General features: G+C 34.0%; 1 protein-coding gene across 1 annotated transcript in view; it reads right to left on the minus strand.

Moving 5' to 3' along the window:
* The window catches only part of LOC118738274 (extracellular serine/threonine protein CG31145), a 92,544-nt gene that overhangs the window by 21,569 nt on the left and 52,373 nt on the right, over positions 1–18,602 (minus strand). Inside the window, exons 6-8 of the mRNA XM_036469200.1 lie at positions 12,880–12,958; positions 10,176–10,268; positions 6,337–6,580 (exon numbers count right to left, since the gene is read on the minus strand). Of these exons, the coding sequence (XP_036325093.1) occupies positions 6,337–6,580; positions 10,176–10,268; positions 12,880–12,958 (416 nt within the window). The remainder of the gene's footprint in view (positions 1–6,336; positions 6,581–10,175; positions 10,269–12,879; positions 12,959–18,602) is intronic.

An 18,602-nucleotide genomic window follows, 5' to 3' on the forward strand; every position in this document is an offset into this window, starting at 1 on the left:
TGTACTTGGATATCAGGTATATGTAAATGCTTGCGGACACCGTTACACGAATGCACCGGTGCAATGCTCGTCTAAAAAAAGTTGCTAAAACTGTTTAAGTGCAGAGTTTTTTTTTTTTTGAAGGAGTTTTGTATTTTTTCCATATAAAGTATTTTCGAAAAAAAATTTTTATATGGAAGATACTGCGTGAAAAAAAAAGTTCCACAGATCAACGGTAATTCCTAGCTACTTAAAACTTGCACTTTATTATAATAAAATTGATTGGGCTACAAATCTGCATACTCAAAAAATTTCTAAAAAATCTAATTAAAAAGGTGAAACTTTTAATGAGAACTTGCTGAATTTTCGCGAGTTTTTCACAAAATTTAGGAATTATACTTTTATGTTTTTTGTTGTAGAATGGACCATATTTTTATACAAAATTAGTGTAAAAATATTAGAATGAAAATTGTTGCATATATTGTGAAAAAATTGCTGTGCCAATACTTTGTTCCGGCAGTGTACATATTTGAAATTTTTTTGCTAATAACTAATATTGTCGCAGAACCTACCAAAATTCAATCTAGCCTATCAACCTACCAAATGGATAAAAACCTACCAGTTTTCGTAGGAAAAGCCCATGTGTGGCAACATTGGTCGTAGGGCTGGTCGAGTAATGAACGAAACTGCTTTTGAAATGTTTGTAGCTCCCTCAAATTCTCGACTTATTCTTAAACCACTTTTAGTTACATAGGTTATTTTTTTTACCCAACTGTAAGTTTTTATATGGATTTGGAAAGGACAATGTTTGTACTATTTAAAGAATTGATATGTTTTGTGAGTACCTACATTGTAAATAAATCTGAAAATTTCAACAATTTTATAATTAGTGAGCATATTAAATAAATTATGTATATGTATTTGAATTCCCTTGCCTTGGCTAGATAAGATATACTCGATTGCGCCTAAATGAAAAGAAGTTTTTCCTTCAACTAAAAATGATTGCTTAATTATTCCAATTGTTGGTTTTTGGTTTAAATTCAACAGCGCTTGTCGTAAAACTTTAGGTAAATATTTTAATTCAATTACATGCCACTTTAACAGAATGAAATGAAAAGAAAACAAGAGCAAAAAAGAAAAACATTGCAGAAAATAAAGTCGAACGGAAAAATAAAAGCAAAAAAATACTTAAGTGCCAACCTGAATGCATTTTGGCGATTTGCCTTTGACCATTCGCTTGAGCTTTCACGCCGCTAAGAACCTTAAGTTAAAAGCTTTGGCTTTTAGAAAAGCCGAAGGGAGAAAGAAAAACAAAAATAAATACCAGTAAGCAAAACGAACGGCAGATTAATTGTGCGGAGGGCAAATAAATAGCTAAAATGAAAGGGGAAAGAGAAAAGTAGCTGAAATGAACAAGTTATTATGCTCTGCAAAACTACAACAAAAGTGTTTTTTTTACAATACATAAGCTCGTTTTTTTCAACGCTTTGTGTTACGATGCTTCCTTAATACATTTACTACAATAATATTATTTTAATTCTATTGCTTAGCATAGTGTTTTGTCATTTTTTTATTATTTTGTCATCTTAAAATATTTATTTCACATAATTTTACAAAAACAAAAATGAAAAGACAGAAATACCTTTGTTAAACGTAAACACATTTTATGTAAGGTTAGGATTAAGTCAAAACTTTTCAACTATAATGCTTTGTTATTTTCATTGCTTTTCAGGAGCAGCAGCAGAAGCGCATATCGCTGGAAGGCACAGGAAATGCTCGTAAAGCAAGCGGCAGTGACGACAGCGCGCAGCGTCAGCGGAAACAGCAAAAGGAGTAGCACTGTAAGGACAGCGCCGGCGGATGCGGTCCTTTGAGGATTACTATTATTATTGTTTTGAACACAATGTAGTTTTGTTTACAAACGCGCTTTGCTTTTATTTTTACCGGAATGTGACTGCAGTTTTCCCTTTTGCACTCGTAATTACATTTGTTTGGTTTTGAATGTACATATTTACATGTCGTACCTTTGCTGCAAGAGTACAACAATCCAAAAAAAAAATCAAAAACTCGAGAAAAACGGCTTTAATGTCTACAGACTAGTTTTCTTCTAGTAAACTATTGTAAATCGATGCAGCTATGAAATTTTTACACAGCATAAAAGAATTGGAGGCCATATCTGCATACTTATTTCAAGAAATGTTTTTCTTATGATGCAAGGCTGTATGATATGTATATCTTATTATATTATAAATGTGAAAATTTATATGTTTGTGAGTTTGTGGGCTTGGATGTTCGCCGCACAATTATGCGACAATTGTTTAAAGGAGTTGCCAGTAGTTGAAAATTTTAAATTAATTAATAAGTTCAATCAAATATTACAATGCAGGTGTCAACCCAAAAAAAGTTTAAGAAAGCTTGATTTCGAAATTATTGCCAACTGTGTGAAAATAAAATTTTGCTCACAGATAGTTTATGCTCTGGATTGAAAAAAGGCTACATCCGTGTAGCGTTTTCTTTTCTGTATGGAAGAAAACAATAACACCACCGTAAAAAAAAAAAGAATTATCAAAAATCAAAACGAATTCTTAGCCACATGAAACTTACACTTTGCCAAAAATTTAACGGGCTATAAAATTTTTCTAAAAACTTTTAATAAAAAGGGTGTTATTGATTTAGAAATTTGTTGAATTTTTCTAATTTTTCTATATAGTTGAAATTTGGGCTTATATAGGTTCTGTTATATGATGAGCTGTATTTTCATAAAAAACAATAACGTCGTGTAAAGTACAAAACCACGTATCAATAAAATGCAAAACCTTGTATGTGAGGTTGCCCAAATTTTATAGGCGAGATCAAAACTTGTCTTATTTCAAAACGGTTCGCTCTTTTATCCCTAATTAACTCTTCTTCTTATATCTAATTATCGATATTTTAGTATAAATGTATGAAGCCAGGAGCTCTCAGTGAGAAAATATCTTTTTTGGCGCAATTGTCAGTTACCAAATGGTCAAAATGTCGTGGCACTATTATTTTTCACATGACTATACATTAGACCCGTAAAAAAAAAATAAATAAAAATCCTGCAATGTGATCAGAATAATACAAAAATTTTTGCATTTGGTATAGTAATGATCCTCCATGAATCTCCCCTCTCTAGGACAATTGTAAGAGGTCCCACGTCGAGCTTTTAGCTTTCACATAGGAATTAATGTAATGAGTTATTTCCTTTTGAAGTCAATATAATTTTCTAGGATCAATGAAAACGCTCGAAACTGTAAGAATACATTGATTACATGCCATTAGCAGATGACACATCAGATTATCTAAATTCCTAATTTATCCATTTTTAATCCCTTGTCCTATTTGGGTCAAATCTAGTATATGCCAATTTATTATTATATTTCTTTTTAATTTAAGGAATCTGAGCATGCACAGTACTCAATTGGCATGGCCTTTCGATTGATACCCTTATTTTAAAAAATTTATTTAATTTAATTTTTAAACAAGTGGCAGCCCTATAAATGTTCAAACCGCGGTACTGCCGTCTGTTATGGTACAATTTGATTTGATCACCTGTGCCGTTAATCCGGATTAGTGTTGCTGTCTGTCTACGCTATTAACTCTCGAAAAGCAAGGAAAAACCTACCTCATTTGCTATTCAGAGGCGGCGTAAAATTTTAGGTCCCTCCATTTTTGTTATAACGTCAAGATGTACACTACAAATTGAAGGTGAAGCTCTTCCACACACTAAGCTAAAATGTGAGCGCCAAATATCTGTTTTTCATTTTTTTATTTATATGTGTGTATACTTATTTGCTTCCCAGTAAAAAATTGGGTAATCCAAAGATTAATCTTAGTTCATTTCATTACATACATTTCTTACTGAGCTATAGAAGCACGCGCCCATTACCTATGAATAGCTTTATCACAATGTGCATTTGCATACATTTAACAACACCTGTACTCAGGCTTATAATTTAATTTTATTAGAAAATTTCATGCGATTCGCCCTATTATAAGAAAAAGAAACAAAAATAACAACAAAAGGGAAAGCAAAGTAATTCTATATTCTGGATAAATTTTGTGGCATAACAAACCTCATTAATCATTTCGGTAGATAAATAATTGTACGCTTGCTTATAAGACCTACATACATAGGTGAGTTACACAACTTACAAAATCCTACACCGCTAATTCCTTTCTTGATTACTTTCTTTGGATATGTACATGTATGCATATTAGGGAGCTCCAGAAAGAGTTAAGTCGGAATTTTAATGCTCTCACCGACTAAGATTGTTATATATCGAAAAAAGCATACCCCTATTTTTTTACTTTGAAATCAAAAAATGTTTAGAGGTCGCTCAAAGCGCTCAAAGTTTTCCATGTATTTTATATGGGGGAACAGCTATTCGCAGAAATGGTATAGAATTCTTGAAAATCAATATTTGTTGATCGGAAAACCCAGGTTCTCTTCAGGAGACTTTTAATAGTAATACCCAATTGTTTATGTAACCATTTTTTGATACTAAAAATTTTTTATTGGTCTTCTCAATGCATTTTCGGGGTTTTTGGGGGTTTTTTGATTGATTTTTAAGAATTCTATACCATTTGTACGAAGTTTTTTTTTTGTAATATAAAATACATGGAAAACTTTGTGATAAATTTTTTTTGATTTCAAAATAAAAATATACTTTTTCTTGATATACTTTTTTCGGTATAGAAGAATACTAGGGGGTGAGAGCACAAAAATTCCAACTTTGCCTTTTCACATGTATTTTTAGACCACCCTACTGCATATACAGTACTAAACCTTGCAAAAAAATGGGACTCATTCGGGATGACTCCCGGATCATTCGCACAGAAACATGCGACTACGACCACTTTTGATCTCTTTATATGGAATAAACTGTGGGCTTTTGTTCGAGCATGCCATATGAAGAGACTAATTATTCACCTTTATACCAGAACAGGTATAAAATGCGACTAGTCACTTTTAAAAAATAAAAATAAATATTTGCGCCAGCTGCGATTCGAACTATATACTCGCGAGCACGATAAGCTATTCTTGCTTTCAAATGTACGCAGGGAAGGAGGGCAAAATAAATTTTGATTAAATGTTAAATTTTTTAAAATATAATAATAATAATATTAATAATAATAAAAAAATAATAATAATAACAATCCGACAGGTTTCAAAATTCACTTCCGTGTGAATTTCAACCCCTGCAAATGTGAATTCAAAGCGAACTTGAGTCAAATTCACTCGGAAGTGAATTGCAGAACCTGCCGGAATAAACCGTTTTGCAGTACCGACGATTTAGGAGGAGAATGTGTTTTTATTGAAAAACGCAAAAATATGACCTACCAAATCGGAGATGCTCAATCTTTTGGTGGTATTACCGACTTCCGGTTTCGATATGTTTTTACTATTGATTCGAAATCTGAAGTTAACAAGTAATTTATAGCAAAAAAAAAACCGACTTAAAAAAAATATATATATCTCTATATATTTCATGATCCAATGATCGGATCTAAACCAGATTCGTATGGGACCACCTCTGAGACCCTACCTTTCCGATGCAAACAGAATTATCGAAATCGGTTGACCTGGTCCAAAGTTATGCGGTAACATACATAAAAAAAAACAAAAACAAAAAAAAAATTCCGACGAACTGATAACCTCCTCGTTTTTTGGAAGTCGGTTAAAAATACGTAACTTTTGGTTGAAACTATTTGTCGGAAGAGCTTTTTCAGCCCCCAAATAAATATATAAAATATAAAATATATATATATATATATAAAATTATAAAATGGATATATAAAATTATACAATGGACGAAAATGTGTTTATTGGAAAATGACGAAATTTATATTACCAAGCCGGGGATGCTGTATCCTTTGGTCGTATTAACGACCTATTCTATGTACTAGAATCAAGTAGTGGGCCTATAAGGTAGGATAGATACTGTTTACAGCATTCAATAGTGAGAGACCTTCTTCTGGTGTCATATTATATTACATTTTCAAGTTAAATTATAAGGAAACAGGGTTGAAGAAAAGCTTTCGATTCCATATTTCACACTGTCCTCATCACCCTTAACTGGCAAGGGCATATTTTATGGCATAAAATAACAACAAATATATTTCATAAAGAATGAGATCGTTTGGAGTACATAGTATGTAATTAAGAAAATAAAATACTCACGAAATCTTATGCAACACAACACATTAGTACATCACCTGCAGGCGTTTATTTAATTCTAGAATTTGTTTTGAGCGAATTCTACGCTCACTCAGTAATACAAACAAACTCTCACACACAAACACACACACACACACGCAAGCACGCAAACTCACCTTTCGCCCTGTTTGTTCGTAACTTGGCAGGAAAGCAGCAAATGAGCCCTCCAACATATCCGGGTTACCGCAGACGGCATGGCTGGTGTCACAGTAATAGGAACACTTGCCGTGGAAGCACAAATTCGATGATGGTGAAACAAAGAAGGTTCTTAATAAATTGTCGTCGGCGACTTGATAAATTTCTGTTGTAATATTTAGTATGCGACCGGTGACGGGCATAGCGCGGCGAAAACCCAAAATGCTGCAAGCAGAAAAACAAAAAAAAATACATATACAAATGGAAACTTAGTACAAAACCAAAAATATATACATATGTATACAGAAGTACGAGTACATATGAGAATAATATAAATATGTGTTTATGTCTAAATAAGCATTGCACAAGAAACCCATTAACCGGCGATGTAGTGGCAATAAAAAATTTGTTGTATGAATACGAGTAAGTGCATGTAATGACAAATGGATGGTTGAATGAACGCATAAAAACTAAAAACACAGAAAATAACTTGCTTTTTTTTACAACAATCGAGCCCTAATTCGTTGCACGGGGAACGCTTGCTGGTTAGATGAGAAAAAAGGAGAAATAAATGTTTCCAGAATGTTTTCTCTAAAAAAAAAGCATGTAGAAAACGAAATGAATTAAATGTTTCCGAGCGGTTGAAACGCTTATTTTACTGAATCTTGCTATGTCTACATAGAAATCCAACTAATATTTCACAAGAAAATGCAGCGAAAAGAAAATACCAAACTGCACCAGGCAATAACGCTGTATGAGGCATGAAAGCATAAAGTAGTTTTACACATTCTATGTTGAGTTTCGTAGGAGCAAGAAGAATAAACATTCTTTAATTTTGTTGTTGCTGCCCCATGGTCGACAACTCAAACTCACATACCATAGGTGTGCTAGCAATGTTATTTGACATTGTTGGTAGCAGTAGCAAATAAAATAAGAAAACAAACAGGAGACAGTCTGCTGACAGCACCCACATACATACATACATACATGTGTACATTCAATTTCCACTAGTGTGTATGCTTGTATGTATTTACAACGTAATTCATGTTGACACAATAGTTAGACACAATAAAGATACCTACAATGAGCGTTGATGTCAATGGGAGTGGAAGGACACTTGGGAGGTCGTTCAAATAGAATTTAATACTTTCTGGCGGCAGTAAAAATATTATTAAGAACAACACCGTAGCGTTCGAGCGCCTACAGTAATAACTAAAACATGTTTTGAAATGTTTGGAGCAATTCTTGTTGCTTTCTTATACAGATGAGATAAGGCTCGTTTGCCAGCAGCACATATTTAATTCCTTTCATAAAGCCCAAAAAGAGACATAGGCTTTAACCTTTGCCGGTTTTTTGGCAATAAATAACTCTCAAAAAGGCTACCGAACAAGGCAGGTAAGTTGTAATGTAGGGATTGCTGAGCAGAGCGAGAGAACATTTTCCTATGTACCCTCAGCATATAAGTGACATACCATGCATAAGTGGTCGTCCAACAAAAACAAAAATTGACCAGCTAGTAGTAGCAGAGGAAGACGGAGCCCTCCACTGACTGTGGCATCCTTAGTTGAACTCAACCAAACTTACTTAGGTAGTTGCAATGCCAAATAAGAAGTAGAAGAAGATTTCTGCAAAGCCTTGGGTGGATAGTTTTCCGAATCCGGGTAAATTTGCGATTAAAGTAAGTATAAAGTACTGAACAATTCTACATTTTGATAAAGCTACACCTAATTGACTACTATATGAGTTATTACAAAATACGAGAAAAATGCCAACTTACTTTTATATGGAAAAAATCTGAGTTAATTTTCTTCTGTCACGGGTGGGACAAAAAAATAGAACTTGCTTTTAGGAGCAGATATATTTTATGAAAATTCTGCGAATTTATTTCACTTTTCTGTGTGAACTTGATGTCTTATAATAACACAAAGAACCACAAATGCAAACAAGTACAAACTACAACAAAGAGGATGGTTTTTTTTATTAAAAAAAAAATCGAAATTCCACTGTCACGGGTGTGATATCATTTGTCCCGGGTGGGTCACGTACGAATTTTTATATGAAAAGGAGTTTTTAGTGTGGTCTATATTAAATATTAGTTATTAAAAAATATAAGAAGCCAAGTAGGGGTTCAATTCACTCACGTTTTAGTATAATGCATTTTATATAGTTAGAAGAAAAAGCCTAGCACCGTCAGCCAAAAAAAAAATACTAAAAATCAACACGATCTCTCTAACATTATGTAACAAACCCGAAACACAACTTCAACTTCTGTAATTAAATGAAACAACTTTTACCTTTTTTTGTCACGGGTGGGACAAGACCAACAATGCTTAATAATAACTCAAGAGAGTGCTGATAAAGAAGTAAATTGTTTTATTTAAGCATATAGAGCATTAATGTACGTTTCTTTTTATGATGTCAAGTAACTATGAACGTTTCAAATAGTGCTTAAGCGTTCTTTTGCTACCCGAGTGGTTTAATTTTTAACCAATTCCTTAAAGGTGACCATTGAAATATCTTTCGTCTTATTTTCCGAGAAGTAGTCATACCATTTCTCATAATTTGTTAACTTTTAAACTACCATTAATCTTCCGCTGTCCATGGGAATTTATGTCTATAATACTGGTCCACCTCGTTGAAATATCTGTGACAGTCATTTCAGGATTTTTCCTTGTCTATGTGTGAGTTTAAAGCTGCCTGACGGTCAGATAAAATCAGACCTTCTTACTGATACACAGAACTAAAAATTCTATAATATGTGTGTGCCTTAAGAGGAACCGTATGCAATTGTGAGTATTCGAAAACGCACAAAAAACTAATTTTCCAAGCACTCAGGTATTATTCCCTATAGTATTTAAGTTCTAGAGAGAGGATTTATAGCATAAAGATATATAGGTGTGGTGGGAATTTATTTCGCCTTTTAAGTATTACCAGAATGCTGAATAAATCTTAGCAGTTTATCGAGGGAAAGGGAAAGTAGCTCGTCCATTCCCAATGCATCTGACCCAAAATAGAACCATCTGTGTCTGGCGAAGGCCGTATAGCGGCAGGAAAACGTTCTGTACTATCCTCATGACCCAAACAAGTCGTACATGCTTAGGGTGACCATGGATTGCGAACCGTATTCAGTCCTGTTAGGGCCCTAATCACAAAAAAGTAGATTTTTATGCAGTTATGTATATGTACATATATCTAACCTTTCACAATTTATCTAAAATTTTACTTCTACATAAGCACAGCTCTCGAGATAAGTTTTCTCAGGCATCTCTCAATTTATTAACCTACATATTTTAACTCGAAAATACGGCATTAAACTGCTGGCAACCTGAATAAAGTAAATTCGATTACGCATGCCACCCAAACCAGCTCCTAAGAGGGAACCGTGTGGAAGGAAATTTTTTGACATTATTCTTTAAGGCTGATTTTAATTACCCACGAAATTAAATAAAAGATTAAAATACACAAAGCAGCAGAAAAGAAGGCAAAGTAAGAAAAATGGTTAAAAAAGTGAAAATATGAAATTCAAATGAATGTACGAATGAGGATAAAATGCGCAATAAATGCAAATTAAGGAGAGGATATCGCTTTCCTGTTATTACGATATTCCTGTATGCTTGTGCGGACATTTATACGAGTATTAAGATGGACACCAGTTTAATATTTTCTTATTATTGTGCATACTCTTATATTTAGTACCTATTGAATAAATATTTATATGTACAAAAATGCAAAAATGCATACTTAATACACTGATGATGATTATATGGTAAATACGAGTAAAATAAAGATAGCTAATATTTTTTTTTCTTTTTTGACTTACCGGTCTAAATGAAACGCAGCAATTTCGGCATTATGTCTTTCATAATCCGTAAAATAGAAATGATTTGGCAACGTTTGTTGTTCGCGCGGAAATCTGAAAATATAAAGGTAAGAAAATGTATGAAAGCTCCTGGAGAGACTTATGTAGTGGTGTCGCGGCTACTTCCGAGACTGGCGGATTAAGAAAGATTCGGTCGAGATCTTCAAACCCGAAACAGTACAACTGCTCCTGGGCACATATTTCCCAGGGAGTTCGCAGACAGCAGCTCTCTACACCCTACTTCGGGCGGGCTAGTGAACGTGGCTGTCACAAGGGAAAGGATTGTTTGAGCGATACAAAGCTACCCGCGGAACTGACTGCGGCGCTTGGAAACTCTCTACATTTTCCAATGAACATTTTCGTAGCCTGTTTTAAGCTAAATTATATACCGACGTCGTGGAGATTTGTCTACGTTATCCTTATTCCTAAAGCCGGTAAGGCTTCACATACAAATCCAAATGATCGCAGACCCATTAGTCTTTCTTCCTTTGTACTTAAACCCCTAGAAATTATAATTAGTAAATTTTTCAACATCTAGATGCCCATGTGAAGGGCAATTCCATGGAGACCGCGTTGCACAGCCTGTTTGGTTTTATTGAAAAGTCCTTCAGTTACAAGGACTATTGTCTTGTAGCCTTTCTAGACATTGGGGGACCTATTAACAGCATAAACTCAGAGGTCATAAAATGGCCTTAGGGGGGATTGGAAGTGAACGATTCTACGGCGTAAACTCGGCTTCAAGATATGTGGCCAGGGGCGCACGACAGGATGGCGTGCTCTAGCCACTCCTTTGGAACTTAGCCGTAACCTCTCTCTTGCGAGAGACGAAATGGGGAAGCAACAAGGTGAGTTCCAGCAAACTCCGAGCGATTTTATGCAGAAAGATATAGTTTTCATCCGGGTTATACGGACTGTTGTGTTGAAACTCTGGTTCCGGATAGGAACTTCATGGGGATATAGGGGGTATAGGGAGGAGGATTATTCCGGGCAAAGAAAGCATTGGTGTACCCTTTTCCACATACAAACTCTCTTAAAAGCGATTTTTTTTATATACTCGCGAGAGCGAGAGATGGATGGGACCTGTCGCATTTCAAGGCAAGCTTGGCTCAAGTGGGATTGAAAAAGGTCTCGAAGTATATAGTATCTAAAGAGGGAAGATACGTCTCAGATAATTGGTGCTCTAACAAGCCACTTCCTCATCGGAAAATACGCATAACGGCTCAAAGTGCCTTATTATAAATGCTGCAGAAGTTGCAAAAATGATGAAGAGGAGGAGATAGTTAATGCTGGTTCCTTAATAAATGAAGTAAAGTATTTTTTCAAAATTATAGCTACACGTATCATACGCTTCGCTTCTCTATCTAATTTGACCGAATAGACGCAGCGTTTTTTTTTACCAATTATAGGTTCGTCGGCATACGCCAGAAATTGTGCGCTCTAGTAATGGAAATTCCTTTTAACGGAAATTCCTTACATTTTTCCATGTATGAGTATACGTTAGGATGGTTCAAAAATTCATGTGAAAAAGTAAAGTCGGATTTTTTCAACTATCACCTCCTAGGATTGATCTATACCGCAAAAAGTATATCCCAATTTTTTATTTGAAATAAAAAAATATTTATATGTCGCTGAAAGTGCTCAAAATTTGCCAAGTAAGTATTTTATGTGCGAAAACAAACTTTTCATAGAAATGATATTAAATTCTTGAAAATCAATATTTTCCGACCGGAAAACTATGTTTCTCTGCGGGCGATTCCCAATAATAATCCCAATTGTTTATTTAGCCTTTTTTTCATAGTAACTATATTTTATAGGTCCACCGAAAGCCCCAGAAAATGGAGTGCGGACCAATAAAAAATCTTAAGTATTAAAAACTAAAAAGTCTTCTGAAGAAAACCAGAGCTTACCGATCCAATATAATATACATGGAAAACTTTGAGCGCTTTGAGCATCCTATTAACATTTTTTTGATTTCAAAGTAAAAAAAAGGGGCATATTTTTTCAATATAAAGTAATCCTAGGCGATGAGAGCATACAATTCCGACTTTATTATTTTTTTTACCACCCTAACGCACATATGTATACCACACATAGTCACATGAATATTTCTTTGAGTTCCTTTCGTTAGCCACTGAACGCACCTGAAACGTTGCCAATCAAGATATCAGCCATCAAATGTCACAATTCTTATTTTTGCTTCATCCATCTGTTCAGAGGCAATTGGACTTTTATTACTTCAATGCGTCGAATGCATGGCAAACGGGTGTTGCAATAAATTGCTATGGGCTGTGATTAAAAAAGGTTTATTCTGCTTGCCATATGCAATAACAGCCCCAATTAATGTGCTGTGAATAGCTGCTGCATATAAATGTGCGTGCGCCAGTTGTGACCAATTAAGGACTACGCCAATAAATATGTATATATGCAAATCACACATCTGCGCAATTGCAATGTAGTAATCAGTATTCACAATAAATTTCCACTTCATTGCATGCTCAACTATTCATAAGTTTCATACACGCAAAGTTAAGTGAATTTGGTTATTATCATTGGAGAGAGTGGTAAATCGTTTAACTACCTTGTTGATATTAATGTGGTCGATTCATGTAATGAGCGTAGAGCCTCAACACTGAACACTCTTAAAATTATATAATTAATTAATTACCTCATTGGTTTCATCAGCGCCTTGATATCGTTGGGGAATTCGATGATCAATTTCAATTGTGTGCCGCCCTCTTTTTGTACTGCAAAGAAGTAATAATAAAACAAAAATTAAAAAAAAAATTCAAATTAAAATTAATACGTATGTTTATTTTATGCATAAGGAAAGTACATAATCAACTTAAGCATCCTATGCGTATACGTAACGTCCAATAAATAAAGCACACTCTTTGACTCATACGCCCCGTAAACGAGAGCGTGAGTAAAGCACTCTTCACTAGTGCTGCCAGTGATTTTTAGTGAAAACCTGCCAAGTGTAGATTAAATCTGCAAATCTGGGTAAATATAAAAAAACTCAAAGAAATGTTTGGTGAAATGGTAGCGCGCACTGCTAACCACTACACCACAGCGGCCGCAAAAGTTTAACAAATTTTTAACTCATCCCAAACAGAAAAAATATAACCAGATTTAACTGGAATTTTTTGGAATCTCATGCAAACATAACAATTGCAAAAGGTTGCGAGGAGCAATATGTGTATAGAATGACCAGCATACAAATTTTGGTGCATTAATTTTGCGCGGGAGACCCCATACTCCCCAAAATTCATTTGGTCCTAAAAAATCGTGTGACGGTACAATTAAAAGTTTTTTCCATCTACATAGTTTTGAAAACCGTGTGACGATTTCATGAAATCTAACTGGCGAGTAAAAAATTTAAATTTGAAAATTTTAATAAATAAAAAATGTCATCGTAGTCTTCGAGAAATTCTAAAAATGCACCGTATTAATTTCAAATTTCAAATTTTCTCGACTGAAAAATAAGATATTCGAGCTAACTTGACGGCACGCAGTGTGCTTTTTTAACACTTCATGCCAATTAATTGTAACGCTTTCGACACAAGCAATATTTTGATATGGCTTGGAAAGCTAATGTAATTGCCTTTCAAGAAAAAACATTGCTATTGAGCCACAATCACTCGTTGACCTTAAAAAATTGGGCAAAAACAGTGTTCTTCGAAAAAAACCTGCAAAATCTAACGCATATATTAAAAAAAAAAAAACATTTTTTGTATTTTGTTATTATACTAATATTGTAGGTTTTGGGACGAGCAACACGATTCCACTGTCCAAAATTCGAAAAAAAATTTGATCAGCTTAATTTAAAAAATGCATTATTTATTGCATGCAACTGTGCATCCTTCACTCAAATTTATATCCCTCGAACAATAAAAGCAATTCAAGACCCCCGTTGATCCGGCCCTGCATAGTCCGCACACAAAAGCATAATATTGTTATGGTCGCTCAATTTAGCAATTTATTTTTGTGAATAATCTAATTCTTTACATACAAAATATTCAAATATTTCTAAAAGTAAAAATATTTTTTTAACCACCAGCAAACCACGTATTTATCCCAACGCACGAAAACAGCACAAACTAACTAGTGTTGTAAGCCACAAAACCCACATAAAAGGAATATTCAATTTAATATACACACTTACATAAATAATTAAAACTGAAAAAGTTAAAAAAATAGTCTACGAAGCTGCGCCATAACTCAACTTAATACACAATTAAACTTTTCTAAGCGCTAACAGGCTAACAATGTATGTAAGCTTCTACTTCCGGAGCGCGAAGCTTTAACTAACCAACCTGGCATCAAAAACTCGGAAAATTGGCCAAATAAAAATTTGAAAATTGTTTAGACCGGAGCATACAGGCAACTACGCTCCCCATGAGGTGTGTGTGAAGGCGTAAAAACATCTCGACAATATACAAGCATACACACAGCACTGAAATACGCATTTACTATGTGGCAGTTATTTGAAACTAGCCCCCCTACCCCCCTGCGGAAGGATGCCAACTGAGGAAAACAATCGTACATGCGGCAGAAAGGTTATTATTATTTCGTTTTTTTTTTTGTAAGACTTTTATGCTAACACACACAAGTGAAGAGAAATACAAAAAAGCTGCATCTCACACTAAACCAGCAATGCATTTGAAACAAAAAACCTCTAGATACGTCAAGCATTTTATTATTTCTGAAAAAAAGGATACCATCCCAAAAAGTCAGGCGTATAAGTGCATTTCCTTTTTCTAGGCTCTGCCATTTACAAGAGCGTTGAATGAGTGCACGTTTCCATTAAGTGAGTGCTCGCATGCAGTGTACATGCAAACGTACATATATATATATGTGCGTTAGGGTGGTCCAAAAAAAATTTTATTTTCCAATCAAAAAAAATGTTTAGATGTTGCTCAAAGCGCTCAAAGTTTTCCATGTATTTTCAACAACTTTTCGTAGAAAGGGTATGGAATTCTTGAAAATCGATATTTTTCGATAGAAAAACTCTGATTCTCTTCAGGATGCTTCCAGTAACTATATCCAATTGTTTATTTAACCACTACTTTCTCACATGCATTTGTGGACCACCCTAATGTACATTTATAAGGCTGCACATAGAATGCTTGCATGCGTAGCGAAAACAACAACGCAATGCGCACACGCAAACTTGTCTGCCTTTGTTTTCTTTTTTTTTTTGCTTTTGTGTGGGCGAAATGAACAATTCTTCTGATCATGGGTTGCTAACAAACCCCAAAAAGAAGCCCATAACAATTTGCAACAAAGCCAAATAAACACAAACAGGATGCAAAACCACACACTTCAACCGCAAAACTTGCGCTGACAGGCAGTAAAAGAGAGGGGAAAACGAATGCATCAACAATTTTTAGTTTGTTTTCCTACATTGTTGTCAGTAGAGAGCACTGAAGTTTATACTCCGGAAAATTCCGCAACTTCTGTTGATTCTACTATTTTCATAGCCGCAATGCAATTGTTTTTGGAAATGAATTGTTGTTATCAAAAGCCAGAAAGCGAGATAATTGTCTAAATAGTAGATACGAAAGTCTAGAAACACACAAATGAGACGCCTAGAGAGACAAGAATTCATTCTTTAGATATCTACATTAGACCGAACCGGCTTACAAACTAACAGTAAAAAGCTCCACGTACAACCCTGAGTGCAAAATATTTTTTTCGCAGTAATTTCAAAAAATACTAAATAAATTTTTTTGGCCGAACCTAGGGAACATCCAAGGCGAATAAATATAAAGTAATAGCAGGAGTACAAAAACAAAAATGTAAATGTAGCTGTACTAAGAGTGTGGAAATGCAAACAAAATTTTTCAATTTGGCCGTGAAATATTTTAATTGTGATTATGACCTTAATATAAATTACCCTGAGTTTTCTTAATCTGGTTTCGGTTTCGTTCTAAGTACTTTGGTTCAAAAGATATTTGATTTAAAACTCATCTTAGTTTAGTCAAAATGAAAAAAATGTTTTTTTTTGATGAACATTTTTCAATTTCGGAGACGTAGAGTTCATAAATGGCAAACGATATTCCATAAATTTTGTTTTTGGTTGAAAGATACATTCATCTTTTATTAAAAGTGAGCTCTTTCTTAAATTTGTTTTAATCTAAGTTCATTAATTTTTGTATTGATAATAAAAGGATTATTTGTAACATTTTTTACCTTTACCTAAGTTTTTAAATACTAAGCCAGAACCAGCCTAAAAAGTATTTACATGGCGTCTACTATCAGTTATCCCAAATAATAACAGATATAAACTAGCTGCGAAAAAGTGCGGATTTTTATGTAAAAACCACTTTATATGGATTTTCAAAGTGAAATTTAAAAATTAAATTTCTTATATTATTTGATTTTGGCCGGTTATATTAACTGTTTACTTCTTAACCTACGGATTTCGACGCATATTCGCGGCTTCCTCAGGGAGTCTGTATATTTATAAATACGAAAAATATAAGAATAGCGAATACACTTACATTAACATTAAATAATAAAATTATCACAACATAAATTAAACATATTTAAAAACATTAAGACACGTTGAACGTTCATCGTCAAATCTCAGATATTGAGTGTATGTAATTGCAGTCACATATGCACAGTTTATATTATCTACGTCGTTTTGAAGTTGGTTTTAATAATTTTGCTTAGTGTTTTATTGCCCGTAAGTTTGGGTATATATGTGACGCTTGTGTATATTTTTCAATTATCATCCTTTGTTTTTGTATTGTCATTTTTACATTTGATTTTGTTTGCTGCTGCTTTTTGTAAGCTTTCTATTATTTTTTTGGTATACCCGTTTTTGAATTGTTGTCTATTGAATATTCTTAAAATCTCTTCCACGTCCTTAATTTAACTACGGCGAATATATCATCTACATATTGGGTTATGTATTTGATATACGAGCATATGTCATTGGATCTTAGCTCAATAATGCTGTCGTCAATAATTTTATCTAAAACTATGTCCGCTATAGTTGGCGATAGAGGGTTGCCCATCGGCATAACTTAAACTCGCTAGTAGTAAGTTCCATCGAACACGAAATAATTATTTTCCCTCAGACAAAATTGTAATGTCGTTAGAATTTTTTTTTTTGTGATTTTTGTGTGTTTTTTCAGACACGACCACTGCTTTATGTTGTTGATTGCAAAGTGAATGGGGATATTTGTAAAAAGGGACATGACGTCCAAGGATATGAGAATTTAATCATCATCAATATATAGATCATTTCTACTTTCTTTGAAATGTAATGAGTTTTTTATATTAAAATTCTCGAAGACGATATTTTTTAGTATTTGTTCTATGAATTTTGAGAGTTCGAAGCATAGTTCCTTCTGTGGACTTTTAGTAGACCATGCCGCCTAGTTGCTGTAACTGCTGTTGTGCATATCAAGTGATGTTTCAGTTTTAAATCGAGGTTTTGGTTTTTGTAGAGGTCATTCACAGTATTGTTATTCTTTCTCATCAATAGTTGGGTGGGGTCAGTTCTAATAGTTTTATATGTAAGCTTGTCGCTGATGAGGTATTTAATTTTTTCTTTATAATCTTCCTTATACATCACCACTGTCCTATTACCTTTATCTGCGTTCGTAATAATTATAGAATCCTTATGTTGCTTGATAAATCGTCATGTTTTTTCGTAAACTTGAAGTATACATTTTTCTTTTGGACTGTTTATTAACAAATTTGCATCCCACCATACCTTTTTCTCTGTTATCCTCCATAGTTTATATGCCTTGTTCGATGTCGGATATTAGATGCAACGGTGAAAATGTTTTCCTATAAACTGGCAGAGCGAACTTGTTCTTATATGTAGTTGAAAAAATGCAAGCTGGACAAAAATATATGAAAAAATTTAAAATTTTTTACCAACTTTAATAAAAATGTTGAACAGTTCGAGAAAGTTCTTAAAGCCCTTGGCTTTAAACTGAACACCACCCTAACGTGCGCAGACCATGATAAGGAATCAGTTAGTAAGTTGTATTTTGCATTGGGACAGCTTTGGAAAACTGCTTCTTATGTTCGCCAAGACACTAAACTCATGCTCGTTAAAAAGCTATTAGTGCCTAGTATATCGTACCATGAGTTGATATATGGTTGTCTGGGTAAAGGTGTACGTTAGGGTGATAACAACTGAAGTCTGTTGGGTAAGTATTACAACTGGGTAATTGAGGTCAAAGAACTTTGGGGCAAAAAAATGTTCTCCTCGAAACAAGAACATTGTTAAGGCCCGACTTTAAATGTCAAATATATCATGAAAAATACGAAATTGCCTTGCAAAATTATATACTATATACTCAACGGTGTACGACGAAACTTTTTTCTAGTATGTACACTCTAATGCACATAGTATGTACTAGA

This window comes from Rhagoletis pomonella, unplaced genomic scaffold, assembly GCF_013731165.1.
Source record: "Rhagoletis pomonella isolate Grant_MI unplaced genomic scaffold, Rhpom_1.0 Rhpom_scaffold_00004, whole genome shotgun sequence".
In the NCBI taxonomy this organism is placed as follows: domain Eukaryota; kingdom Metazoa; phylum Arthropoda; class Insecta; order Diptera; family Tephritidae; genus Rhagoletis; species Rhagoletis pomonella.